This window comes from Talpa occidentalis, unplaced genomic scaffold (genome assembly GCF_014898055.3).
Source record: "Talpa occidentalis isolate TD23 unplaced genomic scaffold, MPIMG_talOcc4v2.1 talOcc4.4, whole genome shotgun sequence".
Taxonomy (NCBI): domain Eukaryota; kingdom Metazoa; phylum Chordata; class Mammalia; order Eulipotyphla; family Talpidae; genus Talpa; species Talpa occidentalis.
The window spans coordinates 42296798-42322243 of record NW_023604295.1 but is presented as its reverse complement, the minus strand read 5'-3'; the positions used below and the strand labels follow the sequence as shown (position 1 = coordinate 42322243).

Below are 25446 nucleotides of genomic sequence, written 5' to 3'. Positions count from 1 at the left end.
TTAAAAGTAAAATCTTCTTTGGTGTTTCCCGTAACAGCTTTCACTCATTTGTGCATGCAACAGCTATTAAGCGCTTGCTATGTGCTAAACTCAAGTCAGTCTAAAACAATACAACAAAAGCTTTAAATATACAGATTCTAGTATATGCAAAACATAAGTGTAGATATTGAGAAAACTTTCAAAATATAAGGTCTCCTAATTAAAGGTCTTAAAATGCAGATGAGGCATTTTAATGCATTACCAAATAAACCCTAATAATTCAAGACAGCAAATGTCAGGCTCAAAATAAAAAATGAATGATATAAGGAAAAGGGAATCAGAGGTAGAAATTAATGAAATTTAAAATAACTGCAAAGGCTTCACAGATGAAACATGAACTTTAATCAGAGCTACAGGCTTATCATATCTTTTGGGTTTTTTTTTTCCTTCCAAATCTGTCTTCTTTCCACTCAACTCAATAATGTTGATAAGTAATTAAACAAATGTAAATGTACCCAAAATAATGTTGCCATAGTATACAATGACTATTTCATCTGGTTTGCAAATTTTAATCTACCCTTTACTCTCAACTCCCAAACAAGAAAGTTATTGACTGCTTAGAACCTCATATTTTCAATATCCTGCATCCACATCCAACACATCCATTTCATTTCAATTAACTGTATCAACCTCACTATTTTGGGGGCATTATCACCTCCCAAAGTAGTCTACAAATTAATCAATATAAAACCATTTTTCTGTCATTTTCCCAATGAGGAATCCATAATAGCTTCTTACAGCCAATAGCATCAATTCTATTCTCCCCAGCTTAGCTTCAAAGTTTCTATAATTCCACTTTACAGAAAAGGTAAAGTTCACTTGGCATAAGTATCTGTCCTTAATATTATTCTTGTCCATTTCTGGAGCCTGTGTTCCTTTCAATTTTCAATTTCAATTATTGGAATTCTCTTTCATCTTCCCAAGCCTGTTTGGGTAAAGGGAAGGTATTCTTTGTACTTTTCTCTATACTCTGTACTACTGATTCTGTTTCTACTGCTCTCCAAGGCTCTGCTGCGTTTCTGCGCCTCTAAAATAACATCCCTTCCTCCACCAAATACTGCTACTTTGCTTAAGAGCAAGTTTACATTTTCCCTATAAAATAAATCCTCATAGATCAAAATATTTGACGATTTTCTTATCGCCAAAAATTTTTTTAGAGATTTCTTTATACAAGAACTGGAGTACAGGCCAGAAGCTGGGGGAGAGGGGGGAGAGGATTCACAGAACAGGCAGATTGACTGAAATACACTGCTGAGGGGAGCAGCAGGCGAGACAGAAGAAGTCTGCTGTGCCATGTGGGTTGCTCCCTTGCTGGCCAGGGATTGAACTCATGATGCAGAGGCTGCAGATAGCTTCATAGTGCTGTATTTAACCAATTGCGCCACCAGGGAGGCCCGCCAAAATTTGGAGGTGACCCACATGGCACAGCAGACCTCTCCTGTCTCACCGCGTCTCATCCGCTGCGCCCCTCAGCAGTGTATTTCAGTAGATCTGCCTGTTCTGCTCCCTACTCTCTCTGGTGAATCTTCTTACTGCCCCCCCAACTCTGGCTTACACCCTGGTTCTAGTATGCATAATTAAATAAATCTTAAAAAAAAAAAAAGAGTAATCTATAGAAACATAAAAAACTTCCCCAAAATCTAAAAAAATGGTTATTCTGAGTAATAGTACTATACAGGCATATAAAAAGGATATTCTGGGGGTACCACTAGAAGGAAATTGTTCCAAAATAATACCTAGGAAACACCCAGTTTGAATCAAGGTGATCACAGGTGTAACAAATGTTCAGATGGAAAATGGCATAACATAACAAACTGTAGTGCAAACACACTGCCTGAAGAAAGAATGTAGGCAACATTTGGGAGTGCTGATAAGTTCAGAAAAAGAAAAACTTAAGGGGGGAGAGAGCAAGAGCGAGGGAGAGGGAGAGGAAGAGAGAGGGAGAAGGAGGGAGGGGGAGGGAGAGAATGAGAATGAATATATGAGTAAGAATAAAAATGAATCCTGGATGGCTTTGGCAAGAACAGTTAATCTAACCAGTGAACAGGAAGACTTCTAATTCCAAGTTTAGCAAACCACAGAATAGGGTAGGAAGGGGAAACAATACACTGACAGTATAGATCTTTATGTGAATCATGAGCCATAACACTCTCTTCTGTATGACCCAAGACTTCATGTAAAATTTTTAAAGCTAGATTTGTCAGGGCTTAAGGAAGTTTATAGCTATCGTTTTATTTTTAAAAGGTTTAGAGATCCACGATCGAAACAAACATTCTGGTCTGTTTTCCTAGCATATTTCTCACTGTAAATCTGTACTTTGGAAAAAAAAAAAAAAATTGTTCTTTGGTTGCTATATCAAATCTTATAATTTAGATAATTTTAAAACAATGTGGACAAAGTGATCATTGTACCTGAAACCGTGCTGACCACCCCCGCCATCTTAACTGGAAATTCCATTTTTACAACGTCTACATCATGATTCAAATTCTCTCATGACAGTTCTTTTTAGGAACCTTCTAGTACATATAACTTTGTCTTACAGTTCAGTAAATCTTTATTAGGGTTCTCAAAGTGTGGTACAGGGACTCCTGAAGGACCCTAACCCTTGAGTGATCCATGAGATTACAAATATTTTCATAATTCGTGTTCCCTATCTCACCCCCATTCTCCTCTCATTAAATATATAATGCCCTTTTCCAGAAGCTAATGTGATACACATGTTAAGATGTACCACAGGCTATTTTAGAAAATATGAGAATTCAGCTATGCTAAAGTAATCCAGACAATAAACAGATTTATATGATTATAAAATAAATTCTCACTAAATTTTGTTTTAGCAAATAGGATAATTTTTAATTTAAAATGTTATATGTTAACATGTAATAGGCTTTGTTGTACTTCAATGACTAATAAAAATTTAAATTTCTCAGTTTAGGTTTCTAAAATAGTAAATATAGACTTATATAATGAATATAAGCAAGATCTACTAAGACTCTTAATATTTGTTAAGAGTAAAGGGATCCTAAAGCCAGGAATTTTGAGAGCCACTAATCTAGAGACTTTTTTTTTTTCTTAAAGATTTATTTTATTTATGCATACAAGAACTGGGGTATAGGCCAGAGGTGCAGGGGGTGAAAGGAGTCACCAGAGACAAGAGTGGGGAACAGAACAGTCGAATTGACTGAAATACACTGCTGAGGGGAGCAGTGGGCAAAACAGGAGATGTCTGCTGTGCCATGTAGGTTAGCTCCCTGGCCAGGGATTGAACTCATGCCACAATGGCTGCCAACAGCTTGATAGCACTGTGTCTTTAACTCCTGCGCCACCAGAGAGGCCCTAATCTACATACATCTTAATCATACTTTGCATCTACTTCCATCTCCTCTAGTTGCTTTTAATACAGATGCCTACAGCCCACCAACATAAAGAAATTAGTAGAGATGAGTGTGTATGTGTAGGTTAGTAGATATGCGTGTATTTCCTAGCTCTGTCCGCTGAAATCACCAAGTAGCAAGGATACTAAACAAACCTAGCACCCAGAACTTAATCTCTAAAAACCTTTATTCAAATGAAAAGAACTGGGACTACTAACAAATAGAAGAAGTGATTGATGCCAGAGTAGGAACAGAGAAAAATATAAGGTAAACCTCAAACATCTTGTGAAGCCAGAAGCTAAAGTGCCAGAAGATAGATCAACACAGGCCAAAGGGACCAAAAAAAAAAAAAAAACAGCCAGCTTAGAACTCCTAATGGGCAAAGCTGGAATGATTTGAACAACATAAATAATGACATAATTAGATTATAATTTAAAATAGCCATACTGATATAAACTGAAATAATAGAAAACGAGAGAGAAGGAACTGCTACAATTAACAGAAGTGTAGAAAGAATGAAGAAAATACAAACTCACAATTAGGAAAAACAGAGGGTGGGGAAGCAAATATTGTTTAAAAATGAACAATGATGTAAAAAATAAAAAAATTAGTATAAAAAATAAATTTTTTAAAACAAAAACAATTAGGAAAAAGGAAAGTTTTTTTTAAAGATTTATTTATTTATTTATACAAGCACTGGGCACAGTCAGAAGCACAGGAGGGTGAGAGAATTCACCAGAGCCAGAGCGGGGAACAGAACAGCCAGACCGACGAAATACACTGCTGAGGGGAGCAGCTGCCGCGGCAGGAGAGATCTGCAGGAGAGGTCTGCGCGCCATGTGGGACCCTCGCTGGTGGCCGGGGATCGAACCGACACTCAGAGGCTGAGGGCAGCTTCGCAGCCCAGCGCTCAACTGCTGCGCAGCCCAGCGCTCAACTGCTGCGCCACCAGGAGAGGCCCAGGAAATGTTTTTGAAGAAAATTTAAAATGCTACACTAGTGAATATACAGATAAGAATACCTTACCGCTTATAGGGAGAAAGTTTCAGTGATCTGGACAGAATATCAAACCAGTTACCAGATTTCCTCAAGTCAAAAGCTAATCCAGAGTGAGTCCTTCACTCTCTTCAACTCTATTAAGGCTAAGAAAGATGAAGAAACTGCAGAAGAAAATTGTGAAGCTAGCACAACAACAAATGTTGGCGAGGTTGTGGAGAAAAAGGAACTCTTTTACACTGTTGGTGGGAGTGCAAACTGGTCCAACCACTATGGAGAGCTATGTGGAGATTTCTGGACCTACTAAACATAGAGCTTCCATATGATCCAGCAATTCCACTCCTAGGTATTTACCCAAAGGACACAGAAACATTAATTCCAAAGAGAACCTGCACCCCTATGTTTATAGCAGCACTATTTACAATAGCTAAGCTTTGGAAACAGCCCAAATGCCCAAAAATAGATGACTGGATGAAGAAGATGTGGTACATATACACCATGGAATATTACTCAGCATTCAAAAAAGATAAACACATGCAATTTGCAGCAACATGGATGGCGCTGGAAGGGATCATGCTCAGCGAAATAAGCCAAAAAGAAAAAGAAAAATACCGGATGGTCTCACTCATAGCAGGAATCTAGAAAACTTAAATAAGGGACCAGGAAAATGAGTAACTATAAGAAAGCGAAAATCAAAATCAACAAAAAACTATGAACCAAAGACACTTTTTGGGGGGTGGGGGCCAGGAGGGGAGGGATTGGGGTCAGAATGGGGCATTTGCAATTGTATGGGGGAATATAAAAATAAAATTTATTATTAAAAAAAAAAAGAAAAGAAAATTGTGAAGCTAGCAGGGGTTGGTTTAAGAAAGATGTCATCTATATAACATATAAGTGCATGGTGAAGCCACAAGTGTTGATCTAGAAGATGTAACAAATTAACTACAAGATCTAGCTAACATCAATGCTGTAGATGGCTATAACAACCAACAGAATATCGATTTCATACTTAGAAATCAGCTTCAAAGTACAGGCTGACTCCTGTCAGTGGCTAAAGCAGCTGGTGGTTTTAAACAGAAGTCAATGCTCATTTATTATTCCAAAAATCCTATGGCCCTCAAGAATTATGCTAAATCTACACTGCCTGTGTTCTATAAACAGAAAAACAAAGCCCAGATGACAGTACATTTGTTTACAATGTGTTTTTACTAAATATTTTAAGCCCCACTCTTGAGACCCACTCAGAAAAATAAGATTCATTTCAAATTATTACCATTCATTGACAATGCACCTGGTCACCCAAAAGCTTAATGATGTCTAGGAGATTGATGATGTTTCCATGCTTGCTAATACAGCATTCATTTTGCAGCCCACAGGTCAAAGACTCACTTCAACTTTCAAATCTTACTATTTAAGATACTCATTTCCTAAGTCAGAAGAATAAAGACATGCCAGATGGGTTCACTTATATGCAAGGTATAGACAAATAAAACTAAGACAAAATCAAACCAATAACAAACCCTTGACATCTGACTGCAAAACTGGAGCAACCAGAAGGAGGTGGGGAGAGGGGGTTGGGAATGAGCCCATGGAGGAGGGTGGAGGATTGTTCGGGCTTTGGCGGTGGGCATAGAGTGAAAACATACAGAAGTAGAGATCTGAACCGAAAACAAATGTTGTAAACCATTATTACCTCAATAAACATAATTGGAAAAAAGAAAGGAAGAAGAACATTTCATAAGGCTCAAGCTGCCGCAGATAATGATTCTTCTGCTGGATCTGGGCAAAGTAAATTGGAAACCTTCTGGAAAGGAGTCACCATTCTAAATGCCATTAAGAACATTCATGACTCATGACAAAAAGTCAAAATGTCAACATTAATAGGAGTTTAAAAAGAAGGTGACTCCAACCTTCATGGGTTGAATTGAGGGATTTAAGACATCAATGGAGGAAGTTAACTGCAGATGTTGAAACAGTAAGAGAATTAGAAGTGAAGCCTGAGGGTGTACTTAATTAATTACTACAATCTCATGATAAAATCTGAACAAATTGGAGGGTTCATTCTTATGAATGAGCAAAGAAATTAGTTTCTTGAGAGGGACTCTACCACTGGTGAAGATGCTGTAAACATAGCCTGACATGACTAAAGCAATTTAGATTATTACATAAACTTAACTGATAAAGCAGCAACAGGGCCTGAGAGGACTCACTACAATTTTGACAAAAGCTTTACGGTGGGTAAAATACTACCAAACTACATCACATTCTACAGAGAAACCTTTTGTGAAAGGGTCAATGGAGCAAACTTCACTGCTGTCTTATTTTTAGAAATTGCCACACCCACCATCAACCTTCAACAACCACCACCCTGATCAGTCAGCAGCCATCAATATTGAGACAATATCCTCCACCAGCAAAAAAGACAACAACTTGTTGAAGACTCAGATGATGGTAGCATTTTTAACAATTATTTTTTAATTAAGGAACATACTCTTTTTTAGACATAATGTTATTGCAATCTTAACAGACTACATTATAAAGTTAACCTTTATATGCACAGGAAACCCCCCCAAAAAATTATGTGACTCTCTATATACAGATATTCACATTATTGCAATAGTCTAGAGCCAAACCTGCAATATCTCCAAAGTGTGGCTGTATCCCCCACAATAAGGGGAGAGAACATTGTACTGAAGAAATAGCATATGAGAATGTCAACATATAACATTGCAATATTATTTATGAGAGTAAAAAAAGTGCAAATAGTCTAATATCAAAAAATAGTGATAAACTACAAGAAAGCTTATACATTTTTTGTCATTAGAATTCTGACTTTTGAATACTAGTGATAGTGAAATGTCCATGGTTTAAGGTGAAGGGATAAATATATAAACACAAAAACATATCTTACAATTTTATACAAACACAAATACATCTACAGCTAATTGTATACAAATACACAAATGCATACAAAGAAAAACAAACCAAAAAGCAAACACTAAAATGCCAGTAAAATGTTAGTAGGGACTATCCTAGAGATTAATACATTGATTTTAATTATCTTCAGTTGTAAAATGTTTACATTTTCTCAACACAGTGTATTATTTTATAATCTTTAAAAGATATTAAGCACTGTCTATAGTACAAATCCCCAATATTAATTAAAGAAAAATCTATCATTACCTTAGTGTACAGAGTTGTTCTAAGGATGGAAGCAGTAAGCCAGCAAAATGAAACTGAAAAAAATTTCTGAAGTTGAGTAAAAGTAAAGCTATGAAATAAATCTTGATTCCTGTCTCACATCATCTGCAAAAATCAGTTCCAAATGTACTGATAAAGTGGGAGAAAAAAATCTAAAAGCTTCTGGAAGTTAACAAAGTATCTTCATGATCTTAGGGTAGACAATGAATTCTTAAACACAATACACAAAACACTAACGAAAAAGAAATTATTTATAAACTGAACTTTATTAACTTGTTTATCAAAATAGTGAAAAGACAAATCAGAGTAAAAAAGATATCTTCAATAACTGGATAAATAACTATTACAAATCTGCAAGAGAAAGAAACAATCCAACAGGAAAATGGGTACAAGATAAACACGCACCTTATCCCAATTGCCAAAAAACATGAAAAGATACTCAGTATTTCATTAGTTATCAGTGAAATGCAATCTAAAATCACATTTCACTACTAACTACCAAACAACAAAAACAGTTAAAAGGACTGACAATAAAAAATTATGAAGGATATGGAGCAATTAATATCAATTAACAAAACCATGTCAAAAAAATGTTGCTAAGTCTCCACTAAACCTGAACATATACACACTCACCATGTTCTATCCTAAGTATATAGAAGATATAGATAGATGCATCAAAAAGACAAATCCAAGAATATTCACAGCAATACTTTTCATAATTGCCAACATCTAGAAACAATCTAAAATTTTATTATACTATATGTAACGAATAAATTTTTATATATTCACAAAATCGACAACTATACAGAAATGAGAATAAACTGCTACATGCAATAACATGAATCTATCTTATGAACAACATGAAAACAAAGGAATCAGACACTAGTGTTGACAGTACATGATTCTATGTATACTGATTCAAAATTAGATAAAATCTAATAGACTATGACAATAGCATTAGGGTAGTGGTTATCTTCAGGAATGAGAGGAGGGTTTTGACTAAGAGAGAAAAGGGGGAGGGCTTTGAGGATGCTGGTAATGTTCTATGTCTTGATCTGGGCAGTGGTTACACAAGTATGTTCACTTCTAAAGAAATTCACCTCATAATTTCTGTACTTTCCTTAATATGAATGTTACATTTCAATAAAAAGACATATACCCAGAGAAAGAGTGTATAAATGTGCAGGTATAGAAACCTGGTTATAAGGAACATGTTTGTGTGTGTGTGTATATATATATATACACGTAGATAGCTATGTCTATATCCACAAATACAAACAATCCTTTCACCATTATTTAATCCAAACAAATCTAGCACTAATGTGAATATCCACCAATAGGGCACACCATTTAATCAGCCATTAACATAAATAGGTCAATTTCATATGCAATAACAAGGAAATTTCTACAAGATATACTATTAAACAAATGACACAAATTTCAAAAGCAGTATTATCTACTTTATGTAAAAATATGTAAATTTTCACAAAATATGTCACATTCACAAAACATAGAGACACATAAAAACAAACTCTATGTTTGTTTATAAATTATAAATTTCCTGAACAGTATCAATATTAAGAGTTATGTCTCTGGAATTAGAGTAGACAAATGTTGCAAACTAGGAACTTTTTATTTTTTTCTTTTCTGTACTATTTTGGTTTTTTACAATGACTATTTAGTCCTTTTATAATAAACTATATCATATAATTGTGGGGGAGAAAAAGCACAAAGTAGATATCTCTGAGACTGATCTAGCTAGAGTGGCCCAATCATTGCTTTTCCCATAATGATTTCTAATTTGTGCATTACTGACCTAAGTAAGAAAATAAAACTTTGATTCAGTACCACTGGCTCATTACTCCATATCAATCAATAAATCAATCAAAGATAGGCAATGTATGAAAAGTGTTAGAAGACTTATCTAGAAAGATATCATCTATTAACAGTTTGTCTAAGGGGGAAAAATACAGTAGGTTGGGTCTAACAACTTTAAGAAGCATGGGAGGATCCTGAAAATAAACCATTTAATCAATAGGTTAGTTTCCTAATACAATCTACTACAAGAGATATCTTCATTCATCCACTTACTAGATGAACTGAAAGCAAAAGTAATAACCAACATGACCCTCACCAGGCTAAACCTATCAAGGAAAATTTCTCACTCAATGCCTTCTGCTCAACTGCTGATTCCTAACAAATAGGCCACAATTCCCAAGAGTCACAGAGCATGTAAGTAAAATCTTATTTAAAAAAAATACAGAGCTGATATGTTTCCAACTATTCTCCTTAAAATGAGTTCAACTAATACATCTGTTAGTTGTTATGCAAAGAGTATGCTGAGTTTAAAAAAAAAAAAAAAGAGTACTTGAATGGGGATAAAAAAGCATTTATTAAAACATATAGCCCCAATATAAGCCAAAGCAATCATCTAAAAGACAAGGAACCGACATCCAAAGACTATAACAAAACTACTTCTGAATCCCTCACATGAACTTTGAAATAAATGCAAAGTCATAAGTGACTATAAGTAGTAAATGACCTTGCTGAAAAAATACATAATATAAATGGATAACAAGTTGGGAGTTAGTCAAAAAAAGAAGAAGAAACATATCCTACCAACTATTTGAGCAAATAAATACAAAGGCAAAACACACTTGTCATCTTGCAGGTGAGTGTAAAATATCATTTATTATCAATAAATGCAATCCAATTCTGCAATTAAACCAGAGTATAAAACATGTGGCAAAAATAGAACTATCTTAAAATCACTGAAATGGATAAAATAATTCTTTTTAAAAGGAAGGGAAAAGTCACCCATTACAAGAACATATTCAAATTCCTAGAATGAGCACATCACGTTTTTACTGACTATAGCAAAAGCTATTTTAGAAAATATCTGTATAGTCTTTCTTAAACTAATGGTAGAATTCAAGGAATTTTATAAATTAAAAAGCAAAACAGAGGTCTTATACCAATGGCCAAATATATTTTGAAATTCCTAGGTCATTAAATAAGATAATCATAAATATGAAATGAGAAAAATTATGCCTTCAATTTTACAAATTATGTTTTATAGCGCAGAAATCCATACTAAAGGAAAATACTACATGAATGCTAAAGTATATTTTTTTAGGAATTAAAATACCTGAAATGCTAATTTACATTATATCATTATATGATTAGAACATGGTTTTAATAGTTCCTAGTTTACAGAATCCTTTTGCTCAAGTGATACAACAGTTTTACAGAAGACAAGTATAGCAAATATCATTATGAATTACAAATTGCTTCATTTTGTTAATAGAGATATGTCTCTAGTCTTCAATATGCTTTGATCAAACTGGAAAAATAAAGACCATAAAACATATTGATTTCCCAATTCCTCTTAAATGGATGTGGATAAACCAAATACTACTTTTCAAATTTCTGAAATAAACTTAGTTTCTGAGTTAAGCAGCTTTCCTAACACAGTGCTATCCAATAAAACTTTCTGCAAAAGTGAAGATGTTCTTTATCTACATTGTCCAATACATAAGCCACCATTCACATATATTATGTACTTAAAATGTGACTAGGAAATTGAAATATTAATTTTAATTTAAACCTCTAATGTATAGAAAATAAAGCCCTAATAAGTAAACTATAAGCATCCAAAGTTGTAGTATGTACACTGCTGTTGAAAATGGAGGGTGCACTGAGCTGAATGACTTATTTACAGTAGTAAGGTCAAAAGAAATCCTGAAAACTAGCAGTTATCTCAAATGAAGAACTTTTACCTCAAATGTAACTAAACATTAAGGAGTTTACATAAGCAATAAAACCAAAATTGATAAAATTTAAAGAAACTCAACTTTTCTAAATTAACAAAAAATGCTAACATGTAAAAAAGTTCTGTGACTTTCAAGTGAATGAACAAATTAAAAATCATCATATCAATTTCTAAAGCACTCAATTTAGAAAGGATGAAAGGACAAACCTGTTATTAAATTTCCACACTTTTGGGGACCTAGATCATACTATTCTAGAAGTACGTCATCTCTTTAATTCAAAATTCTATACTCGTGATTCTAGTACTTGTCCCTCATCACTCTGTCTTATCTGCAGGTGTGCATAAGAGACAGAATTGCTCATATTTGTTATGTTCTACTAGACAGCAAAATGTTACAGAAATCTTAAATTCAGTCATTTAGTAGATTCAGTGTGAGACAAATTTTCATTTAGTCATTCTCAGAATGGACTCAAAATTATCTACTAGGAGTAACAGGATTTAACTATGGATTATCTGTAAATGTGGATTATCAAGCTAAAGTATTAAAGTAGTTGAGAAAACTTCAAAATATGCTGGTAGATGAAGAGTAGATAAAAAGCAACATGATCTTATGGCATGATATGCACATCAAAAAAGCACAGAATTATACATACCAAATGTTAGGAGTGACTGTATCTGGAACTAGGGGTATGCTAGAATATTTATTCTGGGGTTATATGCACCTAACCTACGTTCACAGCAGCTTTATTTGTAATAACCAACAATAAAAATGTCCCTCAAAAACTGTGATACATCCACACCATGGAATACTACTCTGTAGTAAAAGGAATATACAACTTGCCTGACTCTCAAGGGCACCACATTAAGTAAAAGAAGTCAATCCCAAAGGGTCATATACTGTATGATTCCACTGATATGAATTCTCAAAATGACAAATTATAAAGAAGGAAAGCAGACTGGGGGTGAAATAGCCAGGTTAGGATTGGTGGGAGGATAAGAGAAGAGGGGTTATTACAAAAGGGTAGCACTAAGGAGCTTTTTGTTATGATGAATAAGTTCTGTATCTTGATTGTGAAGTGGTTACATATATCCACATGTGTGACAAAGTATACAAACCCTGGAAATATTACAGCAATGCATTTTCCAGATTTTGAACAGTATGTATACAAAATATAACAACTGAGGGAAACTTGGTGAAGGGCACATGAACCTCTGTACTATTTTTGTAATTACCAATAAATTATATAATTTCAAAATTAAAAGTTTAATGTAAAGTAAAAGGATAATTTTGCCCCTTCACTTTCCTATCCACTTACCCTCCATGAACCATCCACTCCTAAAGCCACATGGTGGAGCTAAACAAAGTAATAGATTCCAGAGAGGATGAAGAGGGCATCTTCATGGGAGGGTTGTCCAATGCAAGCTGTCAGAGTATAAGGAGGGTGAGCATAAGAGAAGATTCTCCACAGAGAAAGGCAGCTCAACAGAAGGTGTCAGAGCCCAAGTAGCACAGAGAGGGGTTACATTCTTAAAGAAGCAGTGTGTCAGAAGCTAAGTGGGGCAAGGATCAAATCAAAGAAAGGATATACAGACCAGCAGAGTATAAGGAGAGGTCCATGAGGTGATGAAATACAGTGTAAGTTGTAAAAGCACAAGCAAGGGACAGGAGATGGAATGTACTGCCATGGAGTACAAGATCTTGGGAAGAGTGAAGAAGGCATGTACAAGCGAAGATGGGTGGCACTAAAGGAAAAGTAACTACATATAGGGAAGGTGAGAGTTGGGGTAGGGAGTGTCTAATTAAATACATTAAGGGTAAGGAAAGCAAGGTTTCTCATATAAGAGAGATGTTATAAAATACAGAAGGGAGAAAATTAAAATGTATTCTTTGGTAATGAACTGCAATTAGAGGTGTAAGTGCAAACTCATAGATTTCAATACTGATAAATCCATATGGAGCTAATTATAGATGTAAATGTATATGTGGCTATACATGTGAAAGCATATTAATTACATACATAACACATTTTCTGACTTTGTCCAATAGAAGCAGCTATACCTATTATCAGTGAGCAGCACAACTCATGACAGAAGGCAAGAAGTACTTGAAGACTGATGAAACATGTCAAAAGAAGACAGAGGCCAGCCTGAAGAGGCTCCGATTGGCTACATCTTAAACAAATAGCATTAACATAATCATAGTAATAGATTTAAACCTTGTAAATAAAACTAAGTCTAAAATGATACAAATGAATAACTACAACTCAAAAAGTGATAAGGGATGAGGGTAACTCTATAGTGGCAAAACCTGGTAGACACTACCATACTCAATTGGTCAAAGCGAATGAAGCAAATAAAAAGCATGTGTCACCTGTACGAATGTAATGGGTAAAGAACACAGTATCACTTCTACAACATCCCTGCCAAAGATAATAACTGAAATCTCATTAAAACTGAAAAAAAATCAGGTAAGCACAAACTGAGAGACATTTTACAAAACAGATGGTCTGTAATCTTTATGTTCTGGCCATAAAATTTTAAAGGTACGAACTAGCCAAGACTAAAATCCAAAAAGACACAACTATTAAAACAACATAATTTTAAACTGTCTTTTTCCCAAAAAACTTGAACTGCTAGACAACAAGTAGAGCTGACCCTTAAACAAAGGGTTTGACTGTTTATATCCACTTATATTCAAATTTTCTTCTAAGCAGACAAGATACACTTGTATCTTGATAGTATTGCTAAATACAGTATAGTAGCAAAATATTATTTTCTCTTCCTTATGATTAACATTTCCTTTTCTCTAGCTTACATTAGTGTGAGAATATAGTATATAATACCTGTAACATACAAAATATGTGTTAATCAACTTTATGCTATAGTAGGATTTCTGGTCAATGGTTAACTACTTAGTAGTAAAGTTTGGGGGGAGTCAAAAGTCATACATGGATTTGACTAGGTGGGTGTCAGTGTCCCTATACCCTGTGCTGTTCAAGGGTTGACTGTAGATCAGTAAGGACATATAAAAACTGAAGAACAAAGCTAGCCAACTTCACCTGGTTAACATTTACAAAATAACCCACCAACCAAGTCAGCAATGTATATTCTTCGTAAATGACTCTAGAACATTTAACAACTAAATCATATGTTGGGCCCTAAAACAAGTCTCAATAAATCTGAAAGAACAGAAATCATTTAAGGTACATTCTCTGACCACAATAATTAAATACCAATGACAAAAATAATATCTAGAAAATTTCAAAATATTCATAAATTAAGCAAAAACGGTTCTAACGAATTCAAGGTTCAAAAAGAAATCAAAAAGGAAGTATAGAGTTCAGAGCTTCATATGCCTACAGCTAAAACAAACAGGTCTAAAACAGTCATCTTACCTTCCACTTTACAAGCTACAGAAAAAAGCAAATTAAAAATGAAAGTAAGAAGGAGGAATAGAGAATAAGATAAATGGAAGTCAAAAAGTACAACAGTGAAAATCAATAAACAAAACTAGATTCTTTGAGACCAGTAATATTTGCAAATCTTTACCCAGACAAATCAAGGAAAAAACAAATTACCAAAACCAAAAATGATCGTTTAGATAATAAAAGAATAAGATTAAAATTCTGACCAATTACACAAGAAGAAATGGACAAATCTCTTGAAAAATACAATTTACCAAACTGATTAAGGTAACAATTTTAAATCTGAGTGGCCTTACATATTTTTTAAAAGACAAACTTGCAATTAAAAGCTTTCCCACAAAGAAAACTCAGGCCCAGATTAACTTTACTGATAAAGTGTATTAAATATGGAAGGCAGAAATAATACCTATTTCACACAAACTCAGAAAATAAAGGAAATCTTCCTAATCCTTTATTATGAGGCCAGTATACTTAAAACAAAAATGACTGCAAGAAATGTAAACTAATAATCACTCATAAAAAATTAATAAACTAAATCCCACAACATATAAAAAAGGATAACATATCATGGCTAAGTGTGATTTTTATCTCAGGAACACAAGGTCAGTTCAACATCTGAACATCAAAGTAATTCACTATAAGAAGAGGAGAAAATTCATATGATCATCTTACAGATGCTGAAAAGGCACTTAATGAAATTATACATTCATTCATAGTTAAACAAAAGAGCTCAGTAAACTAGAAAGAAGACTTCAACCCAATAAAGATCATTTATGAAAAATCTACAGATAAATAATTCTTTTTTTTTTTTTTTAAAATTTATTTATTTATACAAGCACTGGGTACAGTCAGAAGCGCTGGAAGGTGAGAGAATTCACCAGAGTCAGAGCAGGGAGCAGAACAGGCAGAAGGACCAAAGCACACTGCTGAGGGGAACAGCGGGTGCCGCAGGAGAGGTCTGTCGTGCCATGTGGGACCCTCGCTGGTGGCCAGAGATCGAACCGACGCTGCAGAGGCTGAGGGCAGCTTTGCAGCCCAGCGCTCAACCGCTGCGCCACCAGAGGAGGCCCTAAAATAATTCTTAATGGTGAAAGATTGAATGCACCCCTTAAGTTTGGGAACAAGGCAATGTCTACTCTCATCAATTACACATGCCATTTACATGAAATTCTCAAGAGACAACACCAATCTATAATAGGGGAGGGGGCAGGAATCAGAACAATTGTGGAGGGAATTGACTGGGAAGAATCGCAAAGAAACTTCGTTACAAATACATTCTATAAATTGATGGACTGTGGGTTACACCAGTTTATACAGTTGTTAATGCTGAACTATATACAAACTTAGGAACTGAGCACATTTCTCTTTAAAATCTTCCTCAATTTTAACAAATAAGTATTTTCACTCAAAAAATATTTAAATTGCCTAGTATAGCCCAGGTATTAAGAAAGCAAAGGTAAGGGCCTCCCTGGTGGTACAAGGGGTTAAGACGCAACCTATGAAGACGCTACCTGCAGTCACTGTAGCTTAAGTCTGAACCCCAGCCAGGGAGCTACTCACATGGCACAGTGACTTGCCTGCTGCTCCCCTCAGCCGTGCATTTCAGTCAGTCTGCCTGTTCTGTTCCCTGCTCTGTCTCCGGTGAATTCTCTCACCCCCCCCAAACCTCTGGCCTGTACCCCAGTTCTTGTATGCATAAATAAATAAATCTTTAAAAAAAAAAAAGAAAGAAATATCATACATGCTGTCAAACCACAACAGAATTAAAACAGAACAAAAAAATTGCTAGAAAATCCCCAAATGCTGGAAGATTTCAAACTAAGACACAGGTCAAAGAAGAACTCTCAAGAGAAATTAAAGGATACAATGAACTAATATAAATAAAAATACAACTTATCAAAATTTATGGGATGCAGAGAGAAAGCAATGCTTAGAGAAATTTATATAACATTGAGTGCATCTGTTAGAAAAGAAAGATTAAATCAATCACCTAACCTACCTTAGGAAACTAAAAAAAAGAGCAAGCAAATTAAATCCAAAATAAGCAGAAAAATGGGAAATGATAGAAATTATGGCATGAATAAATAAAATTGAAAACTAGAACAGAGACTTAGTCAACAAAATCAAAAGCTGGTTCTTTGGAAACATCAAAAAAATAGACAAGCCTCTACTGAGGGAAAGAGAAATGTGAAACTAATCAATTGTATAGAATTTCACTTTTGCACAAGTAAATAGTTGTAGAGATCTGTTGTATAGCATGAATATAGTTAGCATTACTGAACTGCACGCTTAAAAATTAAGATGGCGAAAAACAAAAAAGAGCTAAGTCTCTAGCCATGTTAAGGAAAAAGAAAATACAAATTACTACCAGAAGTGAAAGTGAGGATATCACTACAGATTCCATGGACATTATGTATAATGTAGTAATACCATGAACAACTCTATACCCACAAATTTGATAACATGGATGAAATGAACCAATTCCTTAAAATACGCATCTGTGAAAACTCACACAAGAAAAAACAGACCATCTGTATAGGCCTATGTGTATTAAGAAATTTAAATCAACAATAAATAACCTTCATAAAAAAGGGAGAAAGCATAAGACAAGATGATTCACTGGTGAATTCTACCAAACACTTAAGGAGGAAACTATACCAATTCTCTGCAAACTCTTCCAGAAGACAGAAGCAGTGGGAATACTCCTAATTCATTCTAGGATTACTCTAATATCAAAATGAGACAAAGATATTAGAAGAAAGAAAACTACTAATCTCTCTTGTGAACATAGATGCTGAAACCATCAACAAAATATTAGCAAACTGAATCCAACAATGTATAAAAAGAATTATACACCATGACCAACTGGGACTTATTCCAGGTAGGCATGGCTGATTCAATATTCAAAAATCAATTATTATCATGCATCAAATCAATCAACAGATTAAAAACAGAAAAGCCTATTGGAATGGGCTAGGTAAAAGTTGATGAACACATATATCAGAATGTAATTATCCATTCACACCAGGTACCAATACCTGTGAAAATGAGACAAAATTCATACTGTCATAGAACCTACCATCTATGGTAGATACAGTCATTAAACAAGTAATCACAAATCCCCATAGCAAGACACAACCTAGACTGAACAGAAAAGGCAGGCTGCGGATGATGAAGCACTATCTACTTCCTAAAAAACAGAAGGGTATGACTGAGGGGACTAATAGTAGCAGAATATACGAAGGTACTGAAGCAAAAAAAAAAGAGAAAGTATAGTATATTAGATGTACTAAAAGGGATCTGGGTTTAAGATCACAGAAAGAAAAGAAGACGATTATAATTTGGTTGTAGTTTTTGCTGGTCATCAGATCAGGAAAAAAAAAAACCAAGAAGGCAAAAGTTAACAGTGTCAGGCCTCCCCTGTGGCGCAGCGGTTGAGCGCTGGGTTGCGAAGCTGCCCGCAGCCTCTGCAGCGCCGGTTCAATCCCCAGCTGCTCCCCGGCCTCTGAAGGAGGATCCCGCACGGCGCGCAGACCTCTCCTGCCGCCCACTGCTCCCCTCAGCAGTGAACTTCGGTCACTCTGCCTGCTCTGCTCCCTGCTCTGGCTCTGGTGAATTCTCTCACCCTCCCGCGCTTCTGACTGTACCCAGTGCTTGTATGTATGTATGTACGTATGTATGTATGTATAAATAAATAACTCTTTTTAATAAATAAATAAATAAATAAATAAATAAATGGTTAACAGTGTCCACAAAAGAAATACTTTAGGTGATGAACCAAATCACAATGTGTCCAGTAAATAGGTACGATTATAGGGCTGATATATGGCAAAAAGATAATGAAAAAATTGGGAGGAGTTACAGAATTTGGAGGAAAAATCCTTGAGTGTTAAAATCTTTTCCTAGTTATACCCAAGACTGACTCTTTCCACTCTTCAAGGAGATGTCCAGAAGTATAAAAGTTATTTTTTTTTAAATTAAGCACTTAAAATTGAATACACAGTAATCCTTGTAGAAATGTCATCCTGAAAAAGATAATTCTCTAAAACATATTTTGTGTAAAAACTTAGTTTTCTTTTTCAAATATAGTAACTGTCAATATTTGGTATATCTATTTAAGAATACCCATTTAAACTAGTCTTTAAAAGCATTCTGGGATTTCTTCTATGATTTCTAGCATTGTTTAACACAAAATTAATTGCATTTCCCACTATAAATTTAGTATCTTATAAAGGAATTACTTACAGGGACATTAAGTGCATACTGCAGTCCTTGAGGAAGTCTTTCATGCGTTTCCATTTGCTCTTCATCATTTTTCACTGTCTCCTCATGGACCATGAGTTCATCATGTGGTATCATATCCTGTTGTCTCATTTCACTTTCTTGTAACACTTCATCTGCAGCAAGGATCTCCTGGTGAGGCATACTCCGATCTTGAAGTACTGACTCCTGCAGTTCCCCAGACACGGTAGACTGGCCAGACACTCCACCCATTACAACCATTGCCCTGGAAGACTGCATTTCGTCTATGCCGCCACATTTAAGAAATAATCCTTCCAGTTTGTCGTCAATGTTCATGCTTAAGTATAACTGCCTAGAAAGACCAAGTTTGGCAACAAAGCATAATAAATTAGTTTTATATGTCTCCTTGACTTTTGTATTTCAAATTATGAAAGATACACATAATAAAAATTTAACTCATATAATTTAGTATTGTCTCATTTTAAAATTACCAACACATTTTATTGATAATTAGGCAAAAAGTTCTAATCTATGTCATTATGAAAAATGAGTCTGCATAAATTGGAGAAAAAGTCTAAAGATCCATACCCTTTAATATGTGTCGTAATGTAAAAAATAAAATGCATGCGTTAAAGAAATAAATGGTCAGGCAAATCATAAAGGAAATTTAGTAGTCACTAAATATAAAAAATAATAGTCACAGCAGTAATCAAAGAAGTAAATATTAAAACAGGTGTCAGATTTCATCCACCAAACTGGTAATAAACTCTTGTAACTACATCCAAGGTTGAAATGGTTAAAAAACAACAGTAAAAATACACTCTCCTAGTGAGTATGTGATTATAAATGAGTTCAACCATTTTCAATGATATTTTGACATAAGAGCTAAAAGTCATAAAAATGCACATATTCTTTGAACCAGTGATTGAACTTTCAGAGACGTGTATTAATGAAATAAAAAACGCATACAAAGCTGTACATGGAAAATCACTAGTATTATTCACAGTAACAAAAACTGGAAATATACTATGTAATCAACAGAAGGCACTAGTTAAAAATATACTTTCACATATTCATTCATTCATACATAATATAGTGATGCACAACTATTGGTAAACTAAAAATTACTAAATTGTACACTTAAAATGGATGAATTTTATTGTATTTAACTTATATCTCAATAGAGTTTTTCTTAAAAATAACATCAGAATAATGGCTACCATTGGGTGATGATGGGGCTGTTATTAAGAGGAAGAAAAAACAGGTGTCTGGGAGCTGGTGATATTTTCTCTTGAATTGAATGCTGGCTGCATAGGTAAAATTTGTAAAATTTTAAAGGTTCACTTTGTAAAATTTCAAGATATACACCTGTGACCTATGTGCATATTCCTATCAGTTATTATACTTCAATAAAGTTAGACTCTTGAAAGATTAAAAAAAAAGTCCATATAGCCATAAAATATTCTTAATAGTTGAAAATCTGGGGAAATATCCCAATATATTAAGGGAAAAGCATGTGTGTATATATATATATATAAAAATAAGTTATAGGTTTGCTTAAAAAGTTAACAATGTTAACATTATCATACTTAGGAGGTCTTCCTGTAGGGGTTAAGTCTGAACCAACTGCCAGAGTTTGATCCCCAGACAGAGAGCTGGGGTGCAGCAGACCTCTCCTATCTCACACACAGTGAGACACATGGTGCAGCAGACCTCCCCTATCTCACCCACTGCTCCCCTCCACAGTGTATTTCAGTAACTCCGCCTGCTGTGCTCCCCACTCTGTCTCTGGTGAATACTCTTACCCCCAGCACCTCTGGCCTACACCCCAGTTCTTATACACAAAACTAAAATTTTTTTAAAATCGTATTTATCTTCATTCTGAAACTTTCTGTAGTAAGATTTTATGTTTTTAAACTTGTTAAAATGAAATACAATATTTCATTACAAATATAGTCTTAAATTGTTGCCCATTATTAATTTAATCGGTGGTAAGACATTAAGAACTGGACACAAGTAATCACAGTATTTTTTTCTCCATTATTATAAATAAGTCAATATTTTTTATCTGCCCTTCCAACTTTGGTTGCTGTATACTCATATTCTATTGTGATACTGTAGCAACTAATGCAATAGTCATGACATCAAAAGAAACTTCACATTAAAGAAGTTCAAAGCACTGTACAGTTTTTTAAAAATCAACTTTTATTATCAGAATGTATGAAATAAATATATATACCCTACTCGCCCAACCTGAAAGGCTCACAATTAGTAAATGCATTCCCTATGCTTCAGTTTAGTGACCTCTTTTCCTGAATCAATCAAGTAATGGTTACTACTTTGATCATAGCTTTCTTTCAGCAGTAAACAGGTGAGTACAAACAGGTGAATACAATTATACTATTGAAATCTAAATATGCTTTCATTTAACAAGGTTATCATCAAGAGAAAAATCTTTATGTAAGTGAACAGCTATTAAAAAAGAAAGAAACAAAGAAAAAGTAAAAACCAGAATTCACATTTGCCAGTCTTGTCTCCCTGGTACCAGAAATACCATCTTGAATACTTACAATACAAAAGGCAGAAATCTGATTTCACTTACATAAATCTTTAAAGTAGCAAACCTGAAACTAAAATGTTTTTAAATACATCACCAAATAACCATTTTCTTCAGTCCATTTAATCACATTTCTTAAATAAACTATTCTACAACTAAGTGAAAAGTGTTGTAGGGCTAAAATTTGCTTATTCTGACCTTTCCTTTGGAAATCCTTATCAAATCATTTGCATTCTTCTAAACTATTTACTATTTTCTCAAACAATTTGGAAAGCCCCTGACTCAAAAGGGAATTATATACACACAAAGTCACCCTTTATTGCAATTCCCTGTAGCTGTTGCAGTTGCTATTGCCATGTTGTTATTTTTTTATAACTTGGGAACTTTTAAGGAATATGGGAAATGTAGATGTTATTAAAAGACCAATCAAGAAAACTGAACTACAAAAGTACTTTGTATTTTTAAAAAAATTACCAAAGTTGAAGATGATTTATTAATCTAACACAAGGTCTACATCTTCTTGAAACAGTGGTCCCCAACTCTGACGTTTTTGATCACACACCTTATCAATTCTTTAAAATTTAGTATATCCAAGCCTCCCTGGTGGCGCAAGGGGTTAAGACGCAACCTATGAAACTGTCCGCAGCCTCTGCAGCACAAGTTCAATCCCCGGCCAGACAGGGAGCAACCCACATGGCACAGCAGACCTCTCCTGACTCACCCACTGCTCCCCTCAGCAGTGTACTTCTGTCAATCTGCCTGTTCTGTTCCCCACTCTGTCTCTGGTGAATCCTCCCTCACCCCCACATCTCTGGCCTGTACCCCAACTCATGCATGCATAAATAAATAAATCTTTAAAAAAGAATTAATATATGATGGGCCTCCCAGGTGGCGCAGCGGTTGAGTGCTGGGTTGCGAAGCTGCCCGCAGCCTCTGCAGCGCCGGTTCGATCCCCGACTGCTCCCCGGCCACCTGAGGAGGGTCCCACATGGCGTGCAGACCTCTCCTGCCGCCCGCTGCTCCCTCAGCAGTGTACTTCGGTCCTTCTGCCTGCTCTGCTCCCTGCTCTGGCTCTGGTGAATTCTCTCACCCTCCCGCGCTTCTGACTGTACCCAGTGCATGTGTAAACAAAACAAACAAACAAACAAATAAATAAAACATGCCTCTATTAAAAAAAAAGAATTAATATATGCTAATACACATATACTATCTAAAAATGTTCCTATAATAGTGTTACTCTATGATGTACATATTCAAACAAAAATACAGTTTTTGCTACACTTATCCCTAACATTAAGTTGAAACAAGTATTGAGGAAATCAAGGGACAGCAAATAGTTTGGGGTAAATGGCAGAATTGCATTCTAAAGTGCCAGAGTATGGAACTTGGAAGAGGAAGAAAGCACACCTCAATAAAGAGGCTGTAAATGGAAAGTAAAGTGGAGATACTGTAAATGGAAGACAAACAACGTTTCTAAATTTTTTTTAAAGTAGGCCATTTGCACAGAAAAAGAAACTTCTCTCTCTTCCTTTTATACATATGGTTTCTTTTTCCTGTGACCCCAAATTAAATCATACTTTTCAAGTTAAATTGGCTAGCCTAGAAACTATAAGACAATTTCCCTGAAATACCAGAAAATACTAAATTATCAACACAGATCTCAGTATCACTGGATACTGCTCTGACTAGACTTTAAAGTGAGCCTTAGAAGATCTATCAAAATAAAAACTGCATGTACTCTTTTTTTTTTTTTTTTTAATTTTCTAGAGGCATGTCTTATTTATCTATTTGTTTGTTTGTTTGTTTGTTTGTTTTGGTTTATACATGCACTGGGTACAGTCAGAAGCCAGGAGGGCGAGAGAATTCACCAGAGCCAGAGCGGGGAGCAGAGCAGGCAGAAGGACCGAAGTACACTGCTGAGGGGAGCAGCGGGCGGCAGGAGAGGTCTGCGCGCCATGTGGGACCCTCCTCCGGTGGCCGGGGAGCAGCCGGGGATCGAACCGGCGCCGCAGAGGCCGCGGGCAGCCTCGCAACCCAGCGCTCAACCGCTGCGCCACCTGGGAGGCCCTGCATGTACTCTTGACCCAGCAACCTCACTGCTAAGATATACACAATCCTATGGACTTATTTATAAAAATTAACCAGATATGAGATATGTACAAGGATATCTGGTGTAACCCTTTAATGGGAAAAGACTATAAACAACCCAAGCAACACTTACAGAAAGCACATAAATTACGACTTAACCATACAATGGAATACATTCAGCCATTAAAGGAAAAAGGTAGCTGTACCTATACATACCAGATGAAAAGATATATTAAGTAAAAAAAAAAAAAATTAAGGAGACAATACATACAAGATCCTTCCCATGAAACTTTTTAAAGGATAAATATCTCTAATCAAGTTATTCCGTAGAGGCCGTCCCCCTCCTCCGCCCCCTCAGAAAGAAATTTAGTAGTGGACTTTGGAAAACCAAAGAACTTCTACTTTTTTACAGTATGCCTTTTTATTACAGGCTTAAGTATTTTCCTTTTTTTTTTTTTAATCTTACAACAGGGGTAGTAGTTATTAAGACTAACTCTAGGTCTTATTTTTTCTTCCTCTTTATGTACTCACTTTAAAAGACTTATTTTCAAATGTGCCTTAAAGACAAAGTAAACCATACACCTCAACTAGTGTCTGGGCAGAATAAACTGGACCAAAAAATGAAACAAGACTCTCAGACAAAAAGTTAATTTCATCAAGTCTGTGATAAAAGGGAAAAGGATGAAGCTATACCAAGAAAAATGATAAAGGAAAGCACATTTTTAAATTGTTCTTAAGGCTCTCTTAATAGTACTTATCATCTATACCTTTTCCCCTTCTAACTTTTGTGTTCTCAATCAAAGCTCTCATGTGCTTCACAGCACATTCAAAAACCATTTGAAGACAAGGAAAGGCTCAAAAGTTAACACAGGCTATTTCTCTTCTCTAGTTTTAATATTTTCAAGGTGGATCACACAAGTCTAATGAAAGGAAACTGATGCAATCAATGCTAGGGTATGAGTAGTTAAATGTTTCTTCCTGCTAAACCCTTAAAAAGTGAACTAGCTTTTTTGATCCAAATATCTAGACAATCAATGGAAATTCAGGGATTAGAATAGAGGAAGAAATAATGCATTTTTAAATTATACCACTTACATAAAAAGACTATTCTGGAAAAAAAATTAATTTGAGTTTCTAGAAGTCTTTATCCAACTGGGAAAAAGAGGACTAAGTAGAATAATAAGCCATTCTCAACTCCTTATGAAGATCCATTATTTTGTAAACCTTGAGCAGCCGACAAAAGGTTAAAAGGGCAGAACTGTTAAGAGCCAAAACAGGATAAACAATGATGTCCAAGGGCTACTTCAGCTAAAGGTCAGGTGGCACTCCTTTTGCAATTCAAGTTACTCAGAACAGTGGTTGCTAAAAACTAGAATAGAGCAGGTAAGAGAAAGAAAGGAAGGAGCCCAGCTCAGGCCAATTTCTCCTAAATTTCCCTTTAACACATTACTTTAAACTCTGCATCATTCTTATCCATGTTTAGTCTTCCTTCATCTCTATCCTGCCAAAAAAGCTAGAAGGTACAGCAACAGGGACATTCAGGGGGCAACAATACAATACAGCTTCATGCTCCATTCAATTCCCTCACTTCTTTTCTACTGAAAAATATTGGTTCAATTGTGAAAGCAATCCCAACTATAACTGATTAGGTAACCCCTACTCATTCAACCTGAACAGCAATGCTGTACTCAAAAGGAATATAAATTATCAGCCATTGTTCTCCTGTCCTCTAAGTGAGTCAGCTGACTCTTC

The 25446-nt window shown here is 35.2% G+C and overlaps 1 protein-coding gene across 8 annotated transcripts in view; it reads right to left on the bottom strand.

Moving 5' to 3' along the window:
* ZNF148 (zinc finger protein 148) overlaps window positions 1–25446 on the bottom strand; it is a 126695-nt gene that overhangs the window by 54806 nt on the left and 46443 nt on the right. For all 8 annotated transcript variants that reach the window (XM_037525399.2, XM_054700499.1, XM_037525398.2 and 5 more), the window contains one exon: window positions 19053–19401. In XM_037525399.2, the coding sequence (XP_037381296.1) occupies window positions 19053–19401 (349 nt within the window). The remainder of the gene's footprint in view (window positions 1–19052; window positions 19402–25446) is intronic.